Below are 26,849 nucleotides of genomic sequence, written 5' to 3' on the forward strand. Positions count from 1 at the left end.
GCAAGTAGCTGCTGAGAAGACGACATATCACTGAGCAGCTTTGCTCAAAAGAGTTTCTCCTTGAAGTTTGATATGGTAAGAACTCCATTACATTTACACTATATTTGTTCTTCCAGAAAAAGAAACCTGTGATTTGAACAAAGAAAAGTGCAGAAGAAGAATCTGCAGGCCAGACTCAAGGACTCATCGGTGTAAATGTTCCAGCGGCTTTATTTTAAGTCGAAATAAACAGTTTTGTGAAGGTAATTATGTGAATTTCCTATCAGCTTTATTCCATCAGATGAACAAATTCTTCCGTTCTTTTACTTTATTCATATCTTGAGTACGAAAAACCACCCTGAGGTCTTAAAAATTCCAGTTGTGCATTTCAGTTTTGTGTCCTTCCAGGTTCTGAAATAGTTTAAAAGGAGACCTATGAAAGTGTCACAAGTGTTACTCTTGCAAGAAATTTTGGTCTTAGCCTGAGTAGTTAAAGGAGCTTCAGATAAGTAGACATGCTTATGGGTGCTTATTTAATTTTTAAATAAAAATTAAAACAGATATATCACCAAAGGTGAAACGCTGAAAAATCCTGCAACAAGATGGCTGACTTAAGACCACTTTCAAAAAAGACGCAAATTCTTAACATGCTTCTAAATGTTTTAATCTGGATTGTTTTAATAAAAATCTAACATTAGTATAAATAATAGTTAACATATCACTTTTAGAAGCATCTTCACTACACGACCAGATTTGAAAAGACATAAAGGCATCAAAATTCCTAGCTTAGAGGATTTACACACCTGCCAGAGCAGCAGCCATCCAGTTTTCAGGAAATTCACCAGTATTTCTTTCTGAATTTCAACCTCTAAACCACTTCTGTGTTTTGAGAGTTTTACTTGAGTCATGTTGGAGGCAAACTTTTAAAAATAATTTTTGTCTGAAGAAAGTGTCTAATGTAAATTTTTTGGGTGCACACAGGATTTAACTGGCACTGGAATCTGTATGGGAACGCATACTTTTGAACGTCCTCTGGACACCTATGCTGAACATGTGCAGCCTAAGTAGGTTTTACTAGAAGGTTTTTAAAGCTTATTTAAATAAGGTCTACCAACTCGCTTTTTTATCATTTATTAGGACCAACATATTTTTGTAAAATGAATGGGAAAAAGAGGTACTTCTTGAAGACTGTTAGTTTGTTTCATTAACCTAATTCCAAGACTGGTTGATGATGTTATTCTGTCAGCAAGTGCTTCTTTTGGCAGATATCAATGAATGTGGCTTTTGGAATCATGGCTGTACTTTGGGCTGTGTGAACATCCCCGGTTCTTATTATTGCACCTGCCCAAGAGGTTTTGTTCTGCTGCCTGATAGGAAAACATGTCATGGTAAGTAGCAGTAATACATAAACACTTTGAGTATCATAATGGAAAGAATCCTCATTTAACACTGGAACGGCTGAAAGTTTTGTGTGTTGCATTGCTCACTTCCAATCCCTTATTATGTAAGTAGGATCAGCTTAAACTGAGTGAACCAAATTCAGATGTCATGTTTAAGGAAGCGTAAGTTACACGTGAGTAATCAGTGAGCCTCTTCAGGAGCAAAAAAAAAAAAAGTCAGATCTCCAGAGAGACCTCTTCACTCAGATGAGGCTCTGTGGCACATTCCAAGTGGATAAGCAGATATATAATTTAAAATGTCTCTGAATTTGGCTCACTCTGGCTGCCCTGCATAAGAATTCACACAGTCTCTGAATGAGCAGCTTACAGCATTGTCTTTTTTTTCTTCAGATAAGGGTTGATAGCATTGCTAATGTGCATCACATTATTGAAATTAAATGCATGTGCATCTGTTCACAACCAATAAGACACACAGAAGTACTCAAAAAGTTGATTATTCTGGGGTTCTGCTGCACCTGTGATTTTTTTTCTTTTATCAATTAAATTGTATATAAGAAGTATGCCTGAGAGAACTTATCCATATAACACACCTACATAAAGTGAGAATTTCTCTGAAGCTGGATGAATGTGAATAAACTAAATACAGAGAACACAGAGAAATGAAGGGAAAAAACAAAGATCTGTCTGTCAGTAGGCTTCAAGGACCACATTTCAGTCATAGTAAGAGTCAGAGGTGAAGGGGGTTTTTTTCTCCCTTTATGCAGCACTGTGTATATTCAGTCTACAATTGAATTAAGCAAGTCTTAAATGAATAAAGTAAGTCTAGAACATCAAATGTGAAATGCATCTAAATTTTGAGGTCTTGGGATATTCCTGGTCACTTTTCTATTTCATAATGAAGTGAAACATAGACAAAGGTCCTTCTACCTTGTTTCCATGGAAATAAAACTTTGGTATATGCCCCAGGTAGAAGTGCCAGTGCACACCAATGAGTTCAGTCTGAATCATGGCAGGATCAGGACCTAGGGTATATTAAATATCTCTACTAGAGAGTAAATGTAGCCATAGAGTCTAACAGACTCTAGCAATCAGTCTATCTTAGAACTCCAGTAGTCACTTCTCCCTCTCTATTAAGAGGGAGCCAGGAGCAGGATTCAGTGACGAAAATGTGGGGGTCCAGGGTGTATGTGACAGCTGCAGAAGGCAGTCAGATGTGACAGGAGACCTATCGGAGACCTGCAGCCAAAGGCTATTGGGAGGTGGGATATCCTTTTGTGTCCAAAACAACACTTAGACACTGTGCAACTCGGTCCTACTCTGGATAACTAGCTTGAACTATATGCCTCCATTTTGAGCAGCTTAAATTAGGTAGAAAATAATGTTTTTCTAACACAGGCTAGGGATGCAGCATGGACAGTATAACTGCTTAACTACTGCAGCACAAGGCAGATGTGTCACCAGCTACGCAGCTTGAGAGAAAGAGAGATGCAAGGTGAGAAGTCCACATGCTGACCAGACATTTTGATGCTTTGTCCTTGAAGTCCTTTATGAAGCTCTTCATCTAAAGCCACAAGCTCTGGTCAGAAAGAAACACAAGATCAGTTTCTTGACCCTCTTCACTGTGCTTAAGGGTTTGGAACAATCCAGTCGAGAGTGCAGTTGCCCTGGAGAAGCAATATTTGCAACAGCTATGCACCGTTTAAGCCAGTGTATGCAGCTGATTCAAAGAAGCAGCTGTGGGAAACTTGCATTAGTTCCAGTCTTCCAGCGGGTGTTGCCATATGGCACTAGAATTGGCATAAAGAGATGTAGCACTGCAATACAGAAGGTGGAAGAAGCATATCCTGTGAAATTGCATTAAAGAAATATTCAAAAAAATGTTGGCACTCCAACAATTGTAATGGAAAGGAAAGCTGTTGCCAGGTCCTCAGATGGTTTTCCCCCTAAAACTTCAAAAGTTGCCACTAAGGAACACATCTTTATTTCTGGAAGGTTCATCTCCTGTTTTCATTGATTCTAGCTCTGTAACCCTTGGAGTAGTAGGAAAGAAGTTTTTCCTCATTCTCTTTGTGTTTTATACTTATTCTTTCAGGATAACTTACTTGTAGTTTTCAAAACCTGATCTATTTTCGATGAAATGTAAAAAAGGAAGTTTTCTAAATAATTTCTATTTGGATAACACATCGTAAAATTTTGGAGAATTTAAAGCTGATCAGTATAATGGCTTCAGGACCAAGCAATTTTGGTTTTCTCCTTTGCTATAATTAGGAGAAGGTGGGGAAAAAAAATGGAAAAAACCAAAACAAACCCCAGAAAGACCACTGAAGTGTTGTACTCTCAACATCACACTTTTATTTTTTTGTCTTTTTTTCTTTCTTTATTCTTTTTTTCTTTTGGTATGTAAGAAAGTGTTGAAATCTCTTTCGGGGAGCCTAGTAAAAATTTTTATCATCGTTTAAGATTTTTTTTTTTCTCTTTAAATTACTGTAGAGCTAATTTCCTGTACAAGTAATGACACCGAATGTAGCCATGGTTGCCTTCAAACATCTAAAGGGCCTGTTTGTTTTTGTCCTGAGGGATCTTTACTCAAAGTGGATGGCAAAGCATGCACGGGTAAGTTACATTTTTTCTAGATGTAGTGACTGCCAAACTCTGTTTATTCTTGGCACTGAGAGCCAAAAGTGAATGAAGGCATTTTACTCTCATTTTACACAGCTATAAATGATTGTACAAGATAGGAGGCAATGGAATGTCAGGTGTTTTGAGTGCTGAGATGAGCAATATTTATCTTCAGTTATTAATAGATGTTTCTTAGCAGCAACATCCAATGTTTGCAGGACAAATTCTTCTGTTTTCAGCACAGATCAAGACATCTGCCAGATGTTTGTTGCAGGAGACATCTAAAATTTATATTTGAGGGGAAATATAGGTACAAAATTAGGGCTTGCATGAAATCTGACAATTACTTTATTGACATCGTGCAACTCAGCTTCAGAGTCACTCTAACTTACAGCAATTTCATCTAAGTACCCAAAAATGGAATTTTTGCAGTGAGAATATTTGAAGCTGCTACACCCACTAATCTGTCATTTCCTATTCCATCAGGCTTTCCAAATTCAAGGGATTGTAGCTCTTTAACTGAAGCTTTTGAGTCTTAGGGATCGAGGTAGCTCCATTGATGCCAGCCTTACACTTTGAAAAATCCCCTTCCCCTTTTACACCCCTTACATATTGTGAACTGTACTGTATAGATAGATTCAGTCAGTGTTGCTGTTTTGGTAGGGACACTCCACTGAGTAAGCTCAGGTTGGCTTTGAGGCTGTAACCATTGTACAGCCCCAAGAAGAAAGGGCAGCTTTTTTTTTTGTATGAAATCTTGGTTTGCTGTATTAAAAGGTATCAGTTCACCATCCTAGCCTAATTAACTTGTGGGGAGACAATGGCATTAATTTGCTGTTTCTTTACATGGAGTCCAAAGTCTGATAAAATTTGTTACTCTATTGTAGATGGGATGAGATTTGAATGGAAGAAAGAATTCTCTGAAATAACAAACACATGGAAGCCCTCTTCCTATATACCACCCCTCCACCCCCTGATCCTATGTTGTGAATTTTCAGGAAAAACTCTGGAAGAAGTTACTGTTACTTTGCTTTTGCTTCACTAGACTTCTGCTTCCAGCAGGAGGCCTTTCAGTAAATCTATCGGTCACTGAGGTGTTTTGCACTGTAGAAATCCTAACCAGAGTGAATTGTTTTCTTACTTATAACTCTGATTTTGTTGTATTTTTTTTCTTAGAGTGGCAAAGTTAAATTTTTCAAATGCTCTGTTTAAGGTTGTACATCTCCAGATAATGGTGGCTGTAGTCAGATATGTTCTTCTTTAAGCCCATCCTCCTGGGAGTGTGCTTGTTTTCCTGGATATAAGCTTCAGCGAGACAGAAAGCACTGCACTGCCATAGGTTGGTATCTTGGTATGCTTGCATGTTTCTGCCAATAGAAGCAAAAACATTTTAGAGAGCTTTAAAGTGGATTGCATAACTGGGATCCACTGGTTTTAGGTTACTTTGTGAAACTTGGGAAGTATTAGTTGTTCGGAAAAATAACCTATTTTGGAAATATACCAGAACAAGCACCAGTATATGGTTCAGTCTCCCTCACGGAAGATTCAGTCTGTTGTCCAACTTCTGCATTTCACTGTGGGCTCCCATACTGCAGAGGTCTATCTGCAGTATTCAGGGTTTTGTGCCTTCATATGAATGTGGGTGTGGTTTCTGCCCAGAGTTAAAGAACTGGGGTTGAGGTGTCTACATTTGGAGAACAGGGCAGGAAACAGTCTGTTGAAGGACCTTCCCTACAAGAATATTTCTCCCCCACTGGTCCCAGGAAGCCCAGGTATTTGATGTGCATGTTTGGATTCCAGACCCTTCTGTTTCTTCTGAGAAAAGGGCAGACAGTAAGGTGAACAGTAAGGTATAAGCAATTGCATGAGAGAGAGGAGGAAAGAGAAATTTGTGATTTGTTTCAAGAATAAAGCAAAAGCTTTATTTTTTGAAGGACCACATATTTCTTGCTTTTACTGTGAAAGGCTTCTCATGCAAGAGACAAGTGTTCTGGCATTTATGGTGATGCTGTAAAATGCAGAGGGAAGATTGTCTTGAGGCTAACTCAGTGTGAAATGCAGCAGGGCTAGTGACTACCTTTATCGCAAATTCTGAGCAAGGCACTGATGCTGAAAACCTATAGTTACATTTATCTTTCATTTCTGAGGCAAGTGGAATGTACCACAAAGGCCTTAATTTCTTTGTGCTCCTGTTCCTCATTTTTTCTTCTATTTACTTACAGTGTTAGCCAGGTACTAAAGCAGACTAGGGATCGCTATGAACCAAGTGGCATTAATGTATGTGCAAATTTCCATCAACAGGTCCTAAACCATTTTTGTTATTTGCAAATAGCCAAGATATCCGCCAGATCGGTTTTGATGGAACAGATTATGCAAGTTTACTTGACTGGCAGATGGGAATAGTCTTAGCGCTGGACTCTGACCCGGTGGAAAATAAGGTAAGGCATTAAAAATGAGAGGATTTTGAAGTGTTGCAAGGACAAATGGATTGGGCTTCCATGTGCCTTAACCTTTCTGCTGTCAGTGATCCAGATTACATGTTGATGCTGCTCATGGTTCTGTGGCCTGTCCAGGAGCACAACTGGTACAGGATGCCAAACACTAGTTTAAAGAATTTAATCCTTTACTTACGAGTGAATGTGCTTTGCACATTGACATGGCTAGTTCACAGAGAATTTGGATTTCTAAATTCACTTCAGGCATGATTTCAATTTCAAAGAACTTTTGTGTGAGTGATAGCTTTCTCCCTTAAGATTTCCATACTGTTTTCTCAAAATATATTGTGGGTTTTTTTTCACTGGGTAGCTGTAAAAGCAACAGTATCTTTTTTTCTGTACAGCTACATCCCATGATCCCTACTAAATGTAGGAGTAATCTTAACAAGAATTACTTCCCATGTCCTGTCATTGTTAAACAAAACTGCTGAATACTCACTGGTTTATTGCTCTTATGAAATGTATTGCTCATATTACAAGATATTGCTGCTGGAAACAGGAGTCTTCTCTGCATAAAGAGCTGTTTGTGTGGCCGCATCCCAGTGCCCTACTCCTTGCCTGCAGAGTTTGAAAGAATAGGACTTCAGCTGTGCTTTGCTAAACCTTCTCTGGCAGATAGCTATTTTTTCCCATGGTGAGACTTATTTGCACTGTAGAAGTGTTACAAAAAGATACTGGATGGTACAGTGAAAGCTGATAAGGAGCTTGGTTAAGTTGCTGGAAATGTCTCAAGGCCTGGATGAACACAGCTAAACAAATGAGAATGTTACCAGATCTGCGTTACAGGAGAATCGTTTCAGGAGCTGCTGGAACATCGCCACTTGCTCCTGAAATAGGGCCCTGCTGTGGAACTAGCAGTTGTTCTGTGCTGTGCCGAACGTAAATCAGCTGCACTGGTCACACTGGGTGTGCACTCTTGTTCGACTCCTGTAGGGAGCTGTGCAGGATGGCTGGTGGGGTGGGCAGTGCGGAGGCGAGATGACCCACAGTGGGCCAGCCAGGCTGCCTGTAGCAGTCTGGTCCTGGTGGCACAGAACGGAGGTGCAAGGTAAATTAGCCCAGCATCGCTCTGTGCTCCCATGACAATTGAATTAGCTGGTTTAATGGTAGAGGCCTCTCTCCTGCTTTGTTCAGCCTCATGGTTAGCATCCGAACAAAGTTATTTGTTTTGTTATTACCATCTGCAAAGTAAGCCTCTGCATTGCTTTGCATATGGGTCTGCCAATGCAGAGTTTGGCTCCCTCTGGATGTGAAATACAAGACAAATTTTTTTCCTATTCTTGGAAAACACAAACCTCGTTTCCCCACCAGCAAAGAACTTTTATTTTGACCCAAAACAGAGATGGGTCTTCTGGAAATGCTAGAGCCCTAAACAATAGACACCTGGTAAAAAAATAAGTGCAGGTTGAAAGAGTTAAAAAATAGAAGCAAATTATATAACTCCTTTTACCTTCCCAGCTCCTTGACACATATACACTACCACTCTCTTCTCCCCGCTCCTCCCTTTTTAAACTGAGCAGTCAGTGAAATGATAATATGCTTCTTTTTGCCTGCTCCTACTTTTGCTTCCTCAACCATGCTTCATGCGAGGTAGCTGCTCTCTGAAACAAAACCACAGGATATTCAGAGGGCTGTATATAGGGCAACCAGGATTTACAGCTAAGCACAAGCTGCCTGTGGAAGTCATCCTGGTTGAAGGATAAGTGCTTTTTTATTTGATCAGGGATCACAGGTTACCTATGCAGCTTTTTGTGAATAAGCAGTTCAGGGAACTTTCAAGATTAAAAAGTTATTTTAGAAGTGGAACTATTAGACAAGGGAAATAGAGCGGTAAGTGAGATGGGAACTAATAACACCTTATCTATTATTTCTTCACAGATTTACTTTGCCCACACTGCCTTGAAATGGATAGAACGCGCTAATCTGGATGGCTCAAATCGTGAAAAAGTTATTCATGAAGCTATAGATATACCTGAAGGCCTTGCTGTGGACTGGATTAACCGTAAATTGTATTGGACAGACAGAGGGTACATGCTCCATAGTGCATTTATGTTGAAGCATGCCATAAAATATTTGGAATAAATGACTGGTGATACAGAAATAGCTGAGATACCACTCTAAATTCAGTAATGCTTCACATTCTGATTGGGTAGCTGTAATCTCAAGTATATACAGTTGGAAGGTTTTTTTAAAACTGAAATGCTGAAAGTTCACTTTGAGTCTGATATTGTATTTTTATCTTTGTCTTTCCAAGAAGCAAGGGTTTGGACTCGGTTTCAAGGAATCTAAAGCATGTGCTGACACATGTATGTATGTGCACACATGCATGTGAATATATATGTATACACTCGTATTTATATAAATACACTGCATGTATAGGTATATCTTTTTATATATATACACACACACATATATATATATATATAAAATAGTGAGTATTACTGCACTGAGTACATAGTACTAGTCCACTTCCTTGCTATCAGCTACAATCTTGTATACATGGTTGTTCTGTACAAATACGCCCATGTTTCTTGTGAAATGGGAAATTGTGGTGCTCATCTCTGGAACACAAGAGTCAAGGGTGAAGCTGTGAATTTGTATGTGCCACTTCCTTCTCACTCACTGCATTTACCTGTTGGTATTCCACATTTACATGAATATATTTCTCCTTCCATCTCTGTGTGGCCTTTCTTTGCAGGTTCAGATAGGCGTGGAAGGCTGTAGGCTTGCTTTCAGGTAGAGGCTGATATTTGTTTGGTAAGGTGAAGTTTGTAGCAATAAGTACAGCTTTCTTGAAAAAAGTCTGATTGGGAGACTGGTGATGTAGATTCTGTACTTCACTCTGCCATAGATTTTATGAGTGATCATAAGGACCTTAGCTTCATTCTTTCCTGTAAAGTAGATATAATACATAAAATGCTTGGTGATTTCTGGATGAAAAATGCTATCTAAAAGTACTATTTTAAAAAATTCTGTATCCATTTGATAATGCCGTTCAGTTAGGAACTTGTTTTCCTCCTGAAGCCCTTTAAAGCTAATGTTTATCTATTAGCGATCATACTTCCAACTCATTATTTACCCAAAAAAGGAGAACTTCATGTCTCCTGCAGAGCAGCAGGTATTTTATCATTGTGCCCTGGACCAGATAATGAGGCTGTAACATGAATTACTTGTTGATAAAACAGCTAGACATCCCACATCAGCAGGATTATTTCCTGTCATTGTAAAGTTATTTATTACAGTTTTGTGCTAAACTAAAGCAATGCAAAAACTTAGTAGATTCTGCCTGAGAAGGTAATTATAAAGATAGCAGGGAGGACCTAACAGTGCTCTGTGTGTTGCAGGAAGGCATGCCTGGAAAGGAGCAATCTGAATGGAATGCAAAGAAAAATGATCATCTGGGAGGATATCTCCCAGCCCCGAGGGATTGCCATTCACCCATTTGCTAAGTAAGGAGTGATAAACGCAGTTAACTGTGTAATTCCTGGGGAGGATTTTAAAAATGAGCATGCCAGTCTTGTCCTTTTGGCAGTCAAAAAGTACATTAGTCTCATGTTAGGATAGTCATTGCCTTGCAGAGTTGTGTGAACTGCAATGTTTTACTACTGGCTTTCTTTTGTGAGTTGGGGTGTGTTCATTTCTCTTAAAGATTTTAAAAAATACCAGAAACATTAAAGGTACTGTATGCAGTTTAAGCTAAAGAAAGGTAAGAGCAACTGAAGTCACCCTGACAGTTGTAAGCACCACACTGTAAACTTTGATGGTTCCATATCTATTAGTACGAAGAAGGTTGTCGCTTTTAACCAATGGTGCTTACAAATTATTTTTTTGGGCCATGTTTCAGTTTCTGGGGAAACTAAACCAAATCTATTGTTGTGGACATTTGTTGATTTAAATGCACCTTATATCTTCTTATCGAGTGCTACAGTGATCACAGGAGGTTTGGATGTTTAAATTCTTTATGAAATTCTGGCCATTTTAATCAATGGCAAAGCCCCATTGATTTCAGTCAATATGCCTGTAGTAGGATGATTTTAAAGCTGTTGATTTTTTTTTTTTTTTTTTTTTTGGATGCTCATATCCTGCTGTGACTAAGTACTACTGATGAATGAAGCAGAGATGAGGAAGGTATTTTGTTAACTTCACTCTGGACATAAAAGAGCTGAAAGCATTTTTCAGCACAAGTTGAGTGTGATAGATACATTTTGCAGGAAAACTTTTAAGAACAGAACTTTTTAAGAACAATCAGGGGGATTGCTTATTAGAATTATTGGTAGACTCAAAGGTGACAAGGGGAAAGGGAACAGGGAACCGTCACTAAAGCCTTCCTTATTAGAAGGTTAATGGTGAAAGGAGGAACAGATATTATAGCAATGTCCATAATTGTAAAGTCCATATTAAAGAGTGATCTGAGACACAATTAAGGCTATTGCAAATACTGATCCCTGCATTTGCTACGGAAAAACTTTTCATGTAAAAAAAGCTAAGTGAGTCTGTGGGTTATTTCAGTAACCCTGACAGAGGGAGCTGATGACTGGGATTACTGGAGTCCAAACTTCAGAAGTAATTTGTGGTTTTGGCTATCCCCATTTTGAGCTGCCATCTAGCACTGTCTGTTCATTGAAAAAAAAGTATGCACTCAGTGAGTAACACTCAGGACTCTAGAGGGAGGCCCTGAGAATCACGATTTTATTAAAAGAAGAAAAGAGGCTGGGCCTGATACTGATTTATTTTTTAAAACTGAAATAACCTGAGCACTCTCGCTTGCTTTCCGTGGGTGGTGGGTAATTTTGGTTCCATTTGTGCATTGTTACACCCTTGTTTAGACAAGGGGCTGGCTAATGCATTGTCTTCTGTTGTCTGGGTTTGCTAAACTGCTATCAGCAGACACGTAGAAAACGCAAAAAGCAGATATGAAGAGTTGGCAGTTAGCATAGGTGGGAGTTGTTTTTCAAAGGTTTTGTGCCAATGGAGTGGGGATTCTGCATAAGTCCCAGTGTAATCACCTGGAGTCTTATGGCAAGTGTGAAAAGATCAGCAGCTAATATATTTGCTTGAAGCATGCACTTTTTCTCAGGGGCCTCAGGCCTGTATTGCTCTGATCTGATCTTTCTGCTTTGAAAGAACTCCATGGAGAGGAGGACAAACATTTACTTACTGACTTCCTGTATGTGTTTTGTTTTCTAAAGGAGATTATTCTGGACTGACCTGGGGGTCAATCCCCGGATTGACAGCTCTTCATTAGAAGGCATCGATCGCCAGGTTATAGCCAGCACTGGTCTGGTGTGGCCCAGTGGAATAGCTCTCGACTACTTAGCCAACAAGGTGTACTGGTGTGACGCTAAGCAGTCGGTGGTTGAGAGTGCAAACCTGGATGGTTCTGGTCGTCAAATTCTTGCACAGAATGATGTAGGTGAGGCTTTGGGGTTAATAATTACCTACTGCTGCTTGTCAGTGTGTATCTGCATATGTGCATGTGAATTACCAGCCAGCGGCTGTGCTGTATATCCCATGCAACTGTGTTGAGGTTAATGGCATCACTTAGTTCTTCATTCTGTTACCCAGTTGACTTTTATTTATTCATTTTAGCAAAAGAACACCTTTTCAACACTCTCTGCTTTTACTAATCAGCCAATCTGGATTGTACAGAGAACTTCTCTGCCTTCACAGAAAAATGAAAAGAAGAAAAAAATTAAAAATGTATTTTGCTTGTTCAATGCATGGCTGCTTAGTGTAATTCAGGTTTTGATGTACTTATTACACCACTGAGTTATATTGATGTAAACTGGATATTAAGCTGGATATCTTGGCCGTTACGGTCCTTGAGCAACAAACCTGCATCTGCACAGTGTTGAACACTGGGATGGTTCTAAATACACAATAGACACTGAATGGAAAAATTATTTATGAAATATGCTGGTATTTGTTTTGGCTGAGATTTGTGTTGTTTGACACATAGCTGTGTTGTTCTGGAGCAAGGGAACAGAAGTATCAGCAATGAGGAACTGATGTTGTCCCACATCTGAAGTAAACAATGTGTTTAAGAATCTTGTTCATGGCAAATTATTTCTGGAGAGGCCAATTCCCTTTGTGCATGATATCCCTCTGGGGACCATTTTGTAGGTGTGCATACAAAGTGCATACATTCATGGGTAGAATGAGGGCTCTTGGCTCAATACCATGACTGCCATGGGTAAAGACTTTACGGTTACTCTGTTAAGCAGCTGCTGTTCTAGTCTGTGCACTGGGAAGGCTTGTGTTCATCTCCTAAACCAGATGCCCTCCAGCTTGTTTGAAGGTTACCAGAGTGAGGTGCTGGAGGGAGCAGTGTTCTCCAGTTCATAAGACATCAAAAGCCCTGAGCAGAGTGACTTCCCAGCATTCCTCTCTTTTCCCCTGCTGCATGTATTCTGCTGTACGCTCCACCTTGCAACTGATCTGTGAAGGACAACCTTGAAGCCTGTTGAAAGTTTCACTTTGTTTCTCCACAAGGAATGAGACACTGTCTTATGGGGAGAAAACAGAGGAGAGCTAGGAGTGCTGGGTATGGGAAAGGAGGTAGACTTGGAGCAGTGATATGGCTGATTGGAGGTGGAAGAAAAGGATATCAACACCTGTATGGAAAGAAGTGAAAGAGATGAAGTGCAGACCTGTAGGGATATGAATTTAGAGAGGCAGAGAGACTTGATATCCTGATATTTTGCTAATGCTGTTAGTGAGACCAGAATTCAGCTTCTGTCCTTGCACAGCTGTACACTGGAGAACAGAAAAGTGGCACCGCTTCACAGGCGTTCTGCTGTAAGGTGATTTTTTTTTTTTTATTATTACAGCAGCTCCCTCTAGTGCCCCTGTACTGAGAATTCATTCAGTATAGCTGCATGCAAAATAGGTAAAATTATTTCTGCTCTTCTGCTAACCCCATTTTCAGCTGTAAGTAAAACAACCTGTAAGCACCTGCCCAAGGCAATGAACAACATAACTATTCCTTTTGTTTATGCAGTGGGTTGGGTTTGCACTGTTATGGAAAGGGTTTATGTGATTATTTATTTTTCTGTTCCCGCTATCTCCACTGACGGCACTACACTTCTATTTTTAATCCTCAATGTATTTATAAGTTAAGAGGTTAAAGAATTGCTGGTCAAAGCAGGGTGTTGTTTGTTGGTAGTGCATGCTATAGATCCCAAAATTGTGAGTAAATGTTTGGATGGTGTCTGGATCTTGGGCTAGTTGCTCAAATTTAATGGAAAGAAAAACTAAGAACCACACCCAGCGATTAATCATGGTTCAGTGGAGGTAGTGAAGTTCTAACAGAATGGTCTTCACCTTAACACTTAAGAACACTTAAAATGTATCTTAGAAATTTTCTTATGTAGGTGTGGGTTTTTTCAGTTTATTTGTGATGTTTATTTAAGATATACCAACACATACTCCTTCTCCAAGGTCGTAATTTATCTGTTGTTTTGTTTGCTTGGCTTTGATTTTTTTTTAATTCTTTTTTATTTTTTTAAACTAATACCTTTTGGGATCCCAATTTCATTACTGAAATCAAACATGACCTAGTTGAGGTCTACATCAAAAACACGGATCATAAAAGCATGTGCCTCCAAACATACCTTTCAGAGGGGGTCAGACTGCAGTGGTACAAAGTGTGGTGCATATTCAAACTGTGGGTAAAGACCAGGACAAAGCGAATCTCCTTCAGCCAGGAAGCACCCACTATGAAACCCGGGTGACATCCATGGAAGAATAGTATGTGTTCTCACCTTGCATTGCAAAAAGCTTGCCCAAAGGCTATCCTGAAAGCAGGAGTTTTCTAAACATATAGAAAGAATGCATAGTCCCATATGGACTAATGACAATTTTCTATTATGAGAGAGATATTAAAAAGAGTCATTTTGCAAAGATCTTTATATCTGTAAGTATGTCTACCTTTATATATGAAAGTGTCCTTTGGATTCTGAATGGCTGAGCTTCTCTCTGGAAGTCAAACTAGGGATCTGAGTTTTCCTGGTGCAGATAATGTTGTGCTATCAAGGAAAAATTGCTGTGCTCTCCACTTGGGGTGGAATTTCTCTCACCTACTGTTAGTCATGTAAGTGTTAGGTGCCTGGTCTAAACTGGAATCTAGGTTCCTCTTCTAATCAGTGAAAAGAGAGGAAGCTATCTGGATGATCTATTGCATCCTGTGGATTGTGTTAGCTGTTACTATTAGTTAGGTGGCTAACAGACAGTGACTACCTAGTCACAACCTACTGCTGCTAGTTGGCTGAAGCGAGGAAAATTAATTCCCCTCTTGAATTTTGCACTATGATGAATTGGCTAGTGAATGTCTGTGTGTGTTTATATGTATGTGTGGACCACACTGCAGTGCACTTGTGTCTACTTTTGGCACTTGCAGAGACCACACACTGGCTTTGGGGTCCTATCATGACTCAGTGGCTATAGTGTCTGTAACTCCCAGGTTGCCCCATGCTGGTACACTTATGCAGGATGGCACATGCCATGAGTTCCTCTCCTCCCTGTTATGTGAAGACTGCAAAAGGAGCTGTGTACCTCAGCAGCTCTGTGCTGGGCCACTTACTGACAGAGGAGGAAGGCACTCCACTTCTGAAAAGCTGGTCCCAATGTTGCTTCAAGAAATTATAATGTCTGAGGTGGAAGCATCTTGTGAACTTGATCTGGTTGGAGGTCACCAGCAGTATAGAGAGTGTACTGGGCCAGGCAAGTGTCATAACTTCCTCTGCTAAAAGCATAAGTAACATGTGCCTATGTCTCCCCACGAGACATCATAGTGGAAAAGTGGCTATGGCTATGCCACTGTGTTAGAAGTAGACCTATATGCAGAGACTGCTTTTGTTTGTGTGGTTTCTTGTGTGTATTCTGCAGATGTGGAAATGAGAAATCTAATTTCTTTGTAGGCCACCCTTTTGATGTAGCAGTGTTTGAGGATCACCTTTGGTTTTCTGACTGGGCTAGGCCATCACTAATGAGGGTGGACAAGAAGACCGGCCAAAACAGGGTACGTCTTCGAGGCAGCATGCTGAGACCCTCATCAATGGTTGTAGTTCATCCTTTGGCGAAACCAGGTATACTGCAAAAATTAAGCAGTCATTCCCTTCTAGCTTCCTCTTGTTCACTGATATCAGTAGAATAGATGTCCTTGGGGAGAGGATTATCTTCTCAGAAATAGACTCTTTAAAAAACGCCTTGCATAGTCAGACTGGCATTTACTGAAAGCATCATCTGGGCATGTGTCCCAGGAATGCTAACAGATTTTGTATATTTATGATCATGCTCAAGAATAGATGCTGGTCAATTGCCACAAGGCTACCATAGTCTTCTAATTCCTATTTATCCTGGTTTATTAGCACCCCTCCCCCACACAAATAATAACAACGTGGAGAAAGATTTTGTAAGATTTATTAGTTTTGGATCAAATAATTTGATTTTCTGTTGGAAACAATCTCTTTGTAAGCAGAAAAAAGTAATTCGATATACCAGGATTGAGAGAAGGTAATCACAGGTTCCCTATGCCCTTGTAACATTCTTTCAGGGAATGCTGGGACTCTAAAGGAGAAATAATAAAGGAATTTTTTTTTTTAAAGAAGTGATACATTTATTAGATAAAGAGTATGCTAATCTTCTTTCCCACCAGAGGCTAGATGATAATATCTATGCTTTACTATATGCACCTGTTTTTAATTTAAAAAATGATGTTCTAGCTTTTGTCAGTCCTTATTCTTTTCCCAACTGCTTCAACTCTGCACAGCTAAAAGGAGATGTTGACTGAAAAAGCAGCTTGTTAAGCTGCCTGTTTTTCTGCATTAGGGACAAATCCTTGCCTTTATGAGAATGGAGGCTGTGATCAGATCTGTGAAAACAATTTTGGAGTTGCCCATTGCATGTGCCATCCAGGATTTGGGAAAACTCAAGATGGAAAAACTTGTCGTGCTCTGGATGCTTCCAACACAACAACAGGTAAAATCTTCCAGTTCTAAAAAAGACCCTCCTCAAACCCTTGAGGATCCTGACAGATAGCATTGGAAAATACTCATCTTGTTCTACATAATGAATGATGGTTTCTCTGAAGAATGAAGACACTGGTGTGTTGTCCTGGGACAATAACATATTGTCTGACCGTTGTAATTTTTCCCTTGGCATATTAGCAGTAAGAGAGATGTGTGTAGTGCTGACAAGCATTATGAACAATGAGTTGCATTCCTTGTCTTTTGAATTTCAGAAAACCCACCAGTGAGTGGTTTTAGGAATAATTTGAGGCCAGAAACAAGCTAGTCTGGGAGGGTACTGATGTTTATTTTAAAAGAAAACCACCTTGATTATTGGAAAGTAGGCAAGTGATAGAAAATCAGAAAGTTAGTTCAGTAGATTTAAATAATCTGTGTCACTTTTTTTTCTTGTCTTTTTCAGGAAGCATCTCTGTGCACAAGGAGGTAGTGCCAATGCCAACATCAGAGACTGTGCTGCAGAGCACACAAAGCACTGGGATATTCAAGAATACGGACAGTGGGGAAAAGCAGAAAATCAGTGTTTTGTTGATGGCTGAAATCATGGTATCAGGTAGAGTCTGATGATTGTCTTCCTTCTATTTACTGTGAGGTTCTGAACAGGTTTATAGAACAGAATGAAACCATAGACCTTAAAGGAAGAAAGGCTCAGTGTCAAGACTGGTGGCATTCATGCTCTTAACCCTCTTACAGGAGGTTGGGTCTATGCAATTATGCCATGTAGGACTGCTTTTTTTTTCCTTTGTCTCCATGTTCCTTTGCTATGTCAACAAACTCGTTAAGATTATCCAGGTCTAGAGAACAAATGTTTCTAATTTGGAACACTTGTGAAAGTCTCTCCCTTAGATTTTATATTATGTTCCTCTGAACAAAATTGTTCAGAGGAAAACAGGTGAATCCTACATATGTTTGATGACACTAGATCATTAAATTGTACAATAGGTTTTGCATACAGTATTCAAAAATCCTGATAATAAAAGACACTTCAACTCCACCTAGTCAAAGAGAGCTTTAATGATTGTATTGGCTTGTCATCATTAACCCTGGAGAGCTATGTTTCAAACTTTGACTGTAGTTCTGGTTTTCTTGTTAGCTTTTTGTTTGGTTGTTTTGGTGGGTTTTTTACATACAATACCTCCTTTGATCTGTCCAAATACATCTAGAGTTGTTTTTGGTTTTGTTTATGCTATAGATCAAGATGACTGTACTGCACTAGAATGTGATGTCAATGCACAGTGTGTTTTGCTGGAAGATGGTGCTGTGTGCCACTGTTTGAAAGGATTTACCAGGAAGGGGAAATCATGCTATGGTAATAAAAGACATTAATACAACCTTCTGGAAAACTGTACATTGGGGGAGAGGAAGAAAATCTATCTTTTCTCACACTGACAGCTCTGCTGTGTGAGCCATCACAGAAAGGTCAATGGTATTGCTTATTTTGAAAGGGATGATAAGCAGAGAGCATGTGAGATGAAATGGCTAATTATCACATGCCTTATTTTCCTGAGTCATGTGTTTTAATCCTATTAATATTAACAAGCAATAACAGGGATAATAGGAATAAAAGCATAATGTATTTATTTCTAAAAATTTGTAAAAATTTGTAAAAATAAAACCTCAGTCCATAGACTTGATATTTGATGTATAATTTAGAAGTATGTATTAAGGAATCTCTTAAAAATTAGTATTCTTGATGTAATGTTCATATAAAAGTGCTGCTCTTGTTTCTTTCTAGAACCGGAAAGAGACTAACAGTCAGACAACACATTGCTCACAGTGGTCTTTAAGTTTTTGGACTTGCATACAACATAAATGGAAGCACTTTGTTCACTCATAAAGGTCAAGACATGAAGGCATTAGAAACAGAACAATTTACCATTTGGTCACTAAACATGAAAACTCACAGGAGTCTATGTTGCTATGGAAAGGAAAAAAAAAATTGGAAGATGAAATGAATGTAATTTTTTTTTCATTCTGGTACCTTTTTTTTAAAGCTTATGTGTTCTTTTTCAAAACAAAGCTTTTGTCTGAGTAGGGTTGAAAAATATAAGGCTAATTTTAAATAGGATCATTGCCTCCAAAGGGGATATTTTTTTTGAAAAAACTGATATTTGTGGAATCTATAGGTCTCCAGTTGAAAGTAACTGGTTGACTGTCTTAGACTCTTTAGAACATCCCCATCAAATTTCATACCAAGAAAAGGCCACAAAGCCCTTCTCTTCCTATTTGTTTCAGATGCACAAATGACAAGTGACAGCATAGTCTGAGGGAGATTCATGATGTAGACATTTCTTTTTATCGATTTACTTGATGGTTCATGACCCATGTGTCCTATGTCCTTGTTTTGTCTCACAGATGTTGATGAGTGTGCTGTAAATATGGACCGCTGTAATCGAAATGTGTCGGGCTGTATCAATACGGAAGGGGGCTATGTCTGTAAATGTCTGGAGGGCTACACTGGAGATGGAGTCCATTGCTACGGTACAGACATGTGTGAGGGCTGTGCTGTGTCTGGAAGGCTGGGACAGGCTGAAAGAGGAAGAGACATGTCTTATGATTTGGGCTAGCCTTGCATCAAGCTGTGAAGTTGTCAGATGAACTGTTTCGGTTCTTTTTGAAAAATCTGGAAGGGGCATGGATCCTAGCAGTGGTTCCCACAGACAGCTGACATTTATCATTTCTTCCTTTTTATTCTTTCCTTCCTGTTTGAAGTGTGGCAACCTCAGCTAGTGATCAATATGCAAAGCCTGTAGTCAGTGAATACCTCCTCTCAGTGTTTGCACTCTTTTTAGTAGCTACAGCAGGAGAGAGAGGAAGAGTGAAGGGGAGGAGGGAAGTGGAGGTGAAGCAGTAGAGCTTTATTGGAAATCGTTGCCATGAATATAAACGAAAGCAGGAATTGAGTGTGTCATAATACTCATCAAATAATTCCAGGCCTGTTTAATAGGCATGAGGTTCAAGGTGTTGACACTGACGGCTTGAGTACATTTAGAGTCTTGTTAATAATCAGACCCACTGATTTTCCCATCCAGCTCTAATACCAGGTCTTTAGTTCATTCCCTACATTTCTTAATTTTTTAATCCATTTTAGCAGTAAATGTGAAGGACCAGGAAGATTTTTTCCCCCAGTATTTGACTAGCCCACAGTTTGTTCAGAGCTTTATGAAAGTCTTGGCTTCTCCTTTGGCCTTTTCTTTTTCCTTTCTCCTTATAGCTTAAATCAAAGCCCATTAAATTTGACCCAATTCTCATATAGTCTTTACTGGACCTTGGTTCCTCGATACAGATAAGGATGACTGAAAAATTAAGAACAAGATCATTATTATGGGCATGTTGCATTGCTGAAATCACATTTATTGGAATATGCTGCAATAGTTTTGCTCCTGTATTTTTGCTTTTAAAAGTGCTCTGAATTTTCTAGACTGTTTTGGGCCAGATCCTGTAGGAAAAATTTTACTGTAGAAAAAGTCCCAGTGGTTTAAGCAATCATTTCACACTAATTGGGATGGTTGATCTGTGATTTTGTTTCTCCAAAGTATTCTGCTGACAGTTCATAAAATGAATTGGAGGCTCCCAAACTCTGATATGTGAACCCTTTCAAAGTTCCCACCTTTGAGGGGGATGCTTTGGTACTTAGCAGGTGACACCTGGGGGGTGAGTGCCAGCCTGGCAGGAGCTGCCGCTGTGGGCTGTGCTAGAGAAGGTGTGGAGGCAGGGTGAGGATGTGCAGCAGGATGTAAGTGAGAGGTATATGTGAGTCTAGCACAGCCTGGAAACTCTTGGAATAAAGGAGCCTCTTCATAGTAATTCAGAGGCTCGCTTCATTTAAGTGTTTACATAGACTAGATAAACCTATAGGTTTCTAGACCCTTTCCTTCTCTCTAAACTTTTTGTTTAGGCTGGACCAAGGCAGGGTGGTATAGGGATGGGCAACTCCCCACTCCCAAACCCTTCTGCTGTCTTAATGCAAGAATGCCAACTGACAGCACTCTAGTACTCATCCAGGGTGCAAGTTATGACTAACAATGCCAGGAGAATGTACCTAGTACAAAAAAGTCTTCTCTTCAACTCTACTGTACTCATTATGTTTCATGGGGTGGCTTTTCCTTCCTTCTCCCTGTGGAGAGCTTCTGCAGCAGCACACCATGCTCTGAGAGGCTGGGGAGGCTGTGATTACTTGGCATAGAAAGTATGCTGGGTTCTTTTCCGCTACATTTTCCATGAAGGCATATTTGCAGAGGGAAAGTCTTTGGTGTTTTTCCTCACTGCCAGGAGACTGCAATGTTGCAACTGCTGCCCTTTTAACCGATGCTCTGAGGCATTTCATTCTTCTAACTGCAGACTGTTTGGGTGACAGATATTGATGAGTGCAAGATGGGGTCCCACACCTGTGGAGAGAACACAACCTGCACAAATACAGAAGGAAACTTCACTTGCTCACGTGCTGATGATGCTTCTGGAACTGGCATTGGTTGCAGTGAGTAAACTGAGTGAGCAATTAAAATGAAGAGGCCCTTAACTAAGAACTGTGCTCTTGGATAAATAGCGATACCTGGAAATTAAGAAAACCCTGTATAGTGTCATACTGGGCAGCTTGTGGATCCATTTAGCATTGCTTTAGGAGCCTGTTTTGAGGTGGGCTAAAGAGACCAGATTTGAGTTTAGTTCGGAAGTACCTACATTAAGGTTCAATGCCAGTTTTACTGTCTAAATGTAATGACACATCTATCTAACGGCCTTTACAATCAACAGCAGAAGTAAATGCTCCTTGGAGGTAACATTTTTGGAGGTGATTTCAGTCTGTGTAATTTTCAAACTCTCTGCCTTCTTTCCCTCTACAGAAGGCTAGCACAAGAACTGCACATAATTTAAGTTCCGTTTAATTCTTCAGACTAAACTAGTCTTTCAGATCCCATGGCTAATTTTTCAAAAGTACTCTGAAACTCTTTAGAAAATCTGGTTACCAATTTAATGAAGGGAGCTGCTGAAGGTTCAGCACTAGTGACTATCTGACCCTCCTTTCAAAATGTGCCTTAATATGACAGCAGCATTCTCTGAAAACATGGAGCTGGGTGACTCATCATTTTACTCTGTGCCAGCCCTCTGCATCGAGGTGAATTTTACTCCAGATCAAGTGACTGTCTGATGATGGAGGAATACTCTGTGATTGTCACAGATCTGTTTCTGCAGAAAAACAGAAGGAAATGATGGCTTTTTAAAGTAGAACACCTATCAGATCCTTATCCCCTTTTCAGTTACTTAAGCTTTCAGTAGTTTCAGGTGTCACTCAGGAAATGATGATTTTAAATGATGCATGACTTGGAAGTAATGCCTTCTAGGTCCCTCAGCTGTAAATCTGATCCCATGTCTTCATGGGTGTTAACACACTGTTTTAGTTCTTAGCCTAATAAGCTCTATTAGCAAGCTGAAATTTTCCTTGCAGAAATCGGTCACACCTGAGGTTCACTAAAATCACTCATCCCTTTCCATTCAGGCTCTTTGCTGTGACAGTTCTCCTGCAAATGAAATTTTAAAAACCAAATGTCATTGAAGGTCATGTTGCAATAAAACTAGTGTAAGTCATAAAACTGATCCCATAAATGTTTGAGAGTGATTAGGCACATTTCTGCTAAGCCATCCTTCTAGAAATTCTTTGCCATGTAGATGTTTGGTTCTGACCTATAGATTTGCTGCAGCATCAAAGTAGTCAAGAAAGCACTCCTTTTCTGTAAGGGCATGTCTGCCCCGTAGGTCATGCTGCACAGAGATATTAGAACTACCTTTAAAACTAGCTAGTTTGGATATCTATGTAGGTGACAGTGTGCCACTCAGAGCAGGCTACAGAACCCTTTGAAGAACTGGGTCAACAGAGTTCCCTGCTTCCCCAATGATGCTGTTATCTGTACCTCAGCTAGCCTGAAACAATAACAAATGTGATCTGCAGTCACATCAGATGCAATAAACTGGATGGCAGTGGAGTAGAAATAATCTGAATAAGAATGGCAAGTTGCCTATGAAAACTTCTCAGTCTGAGATCCAAATATGTGAAAAACAGTCACCCTTCACCTGTATATCTGTACTTTATGCATGGTGGAGTTTTAAAGCTGCATAAGCTTCAAAAATCATTTGAGTGTAAGTAACAGGACAGCCAGTACAGTTTTTCTTCAGAGCTAAATAAACAGAACACAGCCAGCCTCTGTGCATCTTTCATTACAAACCTAGAATCAAGCATATTTAATATTTTGATCTAAAGTTCTGTGTGCCTAAATTTGATAAGCAACATAATCAAATAGGTAAAACACAAGTAATTGGTTGAAATTAGAAATTTTTGCCTACATTCCTATCTTGAAGTTCTGGAACTCTGCTGTAAGATCACGTTGCCTATGCAGTCAAAAGTTTGAGATGTCCTTGTGAAATCCTGTGTTTCAGAACCTACTGTGTCCCCCACTGTTATCAGCAATGAATACGCTACTCACCCTGTGCAAGGTGATACTGTAGGATGCCCTCCTTCGTACGAGTCATACTGCCTCCATGGCGGAGTGTGCAATTATGTTTCTGATCTACAAGACTATGCCTGCAAGTAAGTACAGAAATTTGTGTTGTCTGTGCTGATGAATGGTATCCTTAGGGCTCAGCTGGGTGCAGAGTGTGAAGTGTTTGTTCATAAATTATCTGTTCATCACTCATGCTAGCAATTAGACTAGAATCATTAGACTATGCTCTTTTCTGTAAGTGATCACTGTAAGTTTCTGTAAGTGGTCACTCCATTCACACCCATTGCAATTAATAGTAGGACTGGATTTGTTCCCTAAGCACTCAATTCTTTGCTTTGGAAATGTGAGATAGGTGGTTAAATGACTTAGTGGTCATGGCTCTATGAAAGAGGTGCTTGCTGTCTGTCCTGTACAGATCATGCTGACTTGTACCTCTGTTAGCCTTGCTGTTCATGTGTAGCACTCACTGGGATGGAAGAGGAAACCTCTCTCTTGTCTTCTCTGATTGGGACCAGGGAAGAGAATTCTGGTGTCAACATCTTCCCCCACAGTTTGAAGAGTCTCAGTCCCTGGCAGAAAGGGTACAACATGATGGTCCTCTTAAAAACATTGAGAGTAGCCATGACACCTCAAAAATGAGACCTCCTTCCTCCTGTCAATATTTTTGTGAAGCCTCATTCCTAGTTCCCCAAATGCAGTTACTGATAAAAGCAAAGAGAATCTCATATCTCCAGGAGTCAGCCTTGGCCTGGACCATGTGACAACCTAGTCCCATGGGGACTGGTAATGAATCATTACTTCAAAACCACTAGCGCTGGAGTTTAATTGTGTAACTTGATTATATTTGAACCTGTGTTATATCTTTCTTCAAAATCAAGCATAAAAGTGTTTACAGTGGGAAAAATCCAATGCCTGCCTCCTCCCCTGGGGTCTCACCTGGTAAGTGAGGACCTGTGCAGGGCATGGATGCTGTTCCGTAGCAAGCAAATGTCCCTCTGTGTCTCAGTAACTCAGGTGGCCCTGGTATTACCCTGGAGTGAGGAAAGCAAGCATTGCGCTGAAGGGTTTCTTTGGCCCACCATTGCCCCAAATCTTCCTTGTACTGCGCTGCAGGAACCTCTATACCAGGCCATTCCTGCAAACACTGTCAAATCCAAGGCATTCTTATTTTTAAATATAATTTGTCTGTCCTGCCTACAGACCTCTGTACCTGCAGGAATGTGAAAAAAAATTATCTCATGTCCATACATGGGAATGAAGTGGATGCTTTGTGCCATGGATTTCCTGAGCTCAGCAAAACCCTTGGGCAAAACCATTATAGGAGATAGATTCATGGTTATCTCTCGTATTTGTTATGAATTTTTAGCGTAAATTTCAGTGGCATTGAAAACTACCTTTTTTCACCTCATTGAGTTTCTCCTATTGAAACTGAGAGTCTACAACTGCAGAACTTTCAAATGGGATCACATCTTTTTTTCTGCATAATAAGAATCCAAATGTACTTATTCTTCAGTTCTGGAAGTGGAAGCCTTTTAAAAAACTGAGGAGCAACAGTGTTTCACTGTGTTCTTGGGGGCCAGGGTTTGTGTGTGGACCTTGCTAATTCTCACATTGCTGAATTCTCACTAGATGGCAGCATTCATTCATGTAGGCTGTAATATATTAAATACCAGAATGAAGTAATGGGAAAATGTTATCTAGCAAAAATCACATTGTATTTTAATTAATAAAAGCTCTAACACTACAAAGTACATCTGATAGCTTATTTGGAATTTATTGTGATCTTACATTAAAAAATGAGCATTTTTTTGCCTTCCAACATATATGCATTCTAATTTGTGACAGAATGAGAGTGCTTGTGCCTGATTTAATAATGAATGCTGATATAACATTTTCAGGGCATTAGGTAAAAGCTGCTACTTCTTTTGCTCATTTGACTAGCTCTTTTTACTTGAGTAAAACTAGACCGATAAAAATTGTGAGAAGGATTTGAGCCTACATTGCTGAGAGATTGTTATGAATTGAATAGATTTTTTCATTTCTTATTGTTTATTATTTCCTTTTTTATGTCTCTCACTTTGGACAGTAAAACTAGACTGAGATTCTTCTTGATGTATTTCTCACTTTGCAGTAATTTTGATTTGAGGGTTTCATGCTCTGATATTTCTATGCTGGGTTTTCAGTGGTAAAAACAAACAAATAAAAACTGCCTAGAAGAAGCTTGTATTAAAACTAAATTATGAAGATATTTCTAACCCACATGATGGTTTTTTTAAACACTTTCATTTGTCTTTTATTTTAAAATAAGGATTCAGATTAAAATTTGATTCACTTAACAAAATCACTCTGAAATACATAAGTCCTGTATTGCCTATTTCAAAGAAAGGAAAACTTGCTGCTGGAAACAGTTCAGTGGAAAGTCTTAGGGAAATAATACTCACGCAGCAGGATTTAAGAGAAAATAATTTTTTCTATTCTTTACCCATTGGAATCTGGAAATTATAATCTATCTGTATATTTCTATAGGTGATTCAATAGCTGTACAATAAAAAAAAAAGTATTTAAATATTGAATTCTACATGTTTTGACAGCCATTTCTTTAAAGTCATTTTGTCTTCACCACTACTAAATTCAACCAGATACTTCTGTAGTGGTTGCCAATGGTAAATCAATATAGCAGGTAACTGAAGTGATGATCTGGGGTTTTTCCTCCACCACCAGTTACAAAGTGTGCTCACTTCCTTTTGGCAGCTGTGTGACAGGCTACGTCGGGGAGCGGTGCCAGTTCAGTGATCTGGAGTGGTGGGAGCAGCAGCACGCTGAGCGGGTGAAGATGCGGAATATCACCATCACAGTGTGTGTAGCTGTGCTGGTTCTACTGCTACTGCTGGGGTCCCTGGCTGCCTACTGCCACAGGTAGTGATTCCAACCGCATTGTGAATGTGTGGCACAGGAATCAAGGCACTGCTGACTTTCACAGAAGGCTCATGGCAAAGAACGTGAGCTGTTCCTCAGCTGGTGGAAATCACCATATCATCCTTGCTACTCTTTTTCTTTTCAGTAATTGGATCTATGAATAATTCAGAAAGTTCTGGCATGTCCCTTGCCTGCAGTAGACACATTGGTTTTAGTGAGTGGCATGTCTCTGGGGGAAGAAGAATAGACCTTCTTAGGTTTGAAATTTGTATTGATGAGAGAGTTCAGGAGCATGCTATTTATCTTCTTCATTGGTTTCCCTTAAGAGTTCTAGATGTCTGAAACTGTCATGGTAGGGTTTGGCTCTTCTCTGCTAGCTGTCCCATTAGTTTGGCTTTGCTTCCCTTTCAGTGTAGAGTGGCACCTGAAAGTTTCCTTGCCATTGAGAAAAGCAGTATCTAACCTGCCAATAATAAGCTTCCACAGTGATGCCTCCAGCAATAAACATGAAAGCAGTTTTCCTGGCAGTGGAAAGAGTAAAAAATAGGGATGTGAGCCTAAGGCACATCTGTTGTAAAAGCATTCCCTGGCATTTTCCATGGCTGTAATGAATTGTGCAGGTTTGGGATTCTTCTCATGGCAAAAAGAATCCTGTCAGTCACTATTTAAGAACGCAGTCTGATGTGAAATTAAATGTTGTCGATGTCCCTTGGACTGGAAAGTAATCAGCATTTAATAAGTTAGAGTCCTTTGGCCATGACCTTGGTAGACAACTGTTCTCAGAGGCTCTTGTTTAAATGCATATTTATATTTAAAAGTAAACAAACAAAAAGCCAGACAGCAGCCAAATCAAGAGTCTCCTGCTTCATGCTGACCTGCCCTTCATGTGCAGGGGTTTTGCTTGTGGTTTAGGTTAATTTT

The 26,849-nt window shown here is 39.6% G+C and overlaps 1 protein-coding gene across 1 annotated transcript in view; it reads left to right on the forward strand.

Annotated features, from left to right (window-relative positions):
* EGF (epidermal growth factor) overlaps positions 1 to 26,849 on the forward strand; it is a 61,131-nt gene that overhangs the window by 24,589 nt on the left and 9,693 nt on the right. The window contains exons 7-22 of the mRNA XM_074823266.1: positions 117 to 242; positions 1,245 to 1,367; positions 3,870 to 3,992; positions 5,212 to 5,337; positions 6,300 to 6,436; positions 8,372 to 8,520; positions 9,838 to 9,942; positions 11,683 to 11,906; positions 15,412 to 15,579; positions 16,322 to 16,471; positions 16,922 to 17,071; positions 17,711 to 17,827; positions 18,874 to 18,999; positions 20,876 to 20,995; positions 22,948 to 23,098; positions 25,764 to 25,928. Coding sequence (XP_074679367.1) covers positions 117 to 242; positions 1,245 to 1,367; positions 3,870 to 3,992; positions 5,212 to 5,337; positions 6,300 to 6,436; positions 8,372 to 8,520; positions 9,838 to 9,942; positions 11,683 to 11,906; positions 15,412 to 15,579; positions 16,322 to 16,471; positions 16,922 to 17,071; positions 17,711 to 17,827; positions 18,874 to 18,999; positions 20,876 to 20,995; positions 22,948 to 23,098; positions 25,764 to 25,928 — 2,260 coding nt within the window. The remainder of the gene's footprint in view (positions 1 to 116; positions 243 to 1,244; positions 1,368 to 3,869; positions 3,993 to 5,211; positions 5,338 to 6,299; positions 6,437 to 8,371; positions 8,521 to 9,837; positions 9,943 to 11,682; positions 11,907 to 15,411; positions 15,580 to 16,321; positions 16,472 to 16,921; positions 17,072 to 17,710; positions 17,828 to 18,873; positions 19,000 to 20,875; positions 20,996 to 22,947; positions 23,099 to 25,763; positions 25,929 to 26,849) is intronic.

This window comes from Strix aluco, chromosome 4, assembly GCF_031877795.1.
Source record: "Strix aluco isolate bStrAlu1 chromosome 4, bStrAlu1.hap1, whole genome shotgun sequence".
NCBI classification, from domain to species: domain Eukaryota; kingdom Metazoa; phylum Chordata; class Aves; order Strigiformes; family Strigidae; genus Strix; species Strix aluco.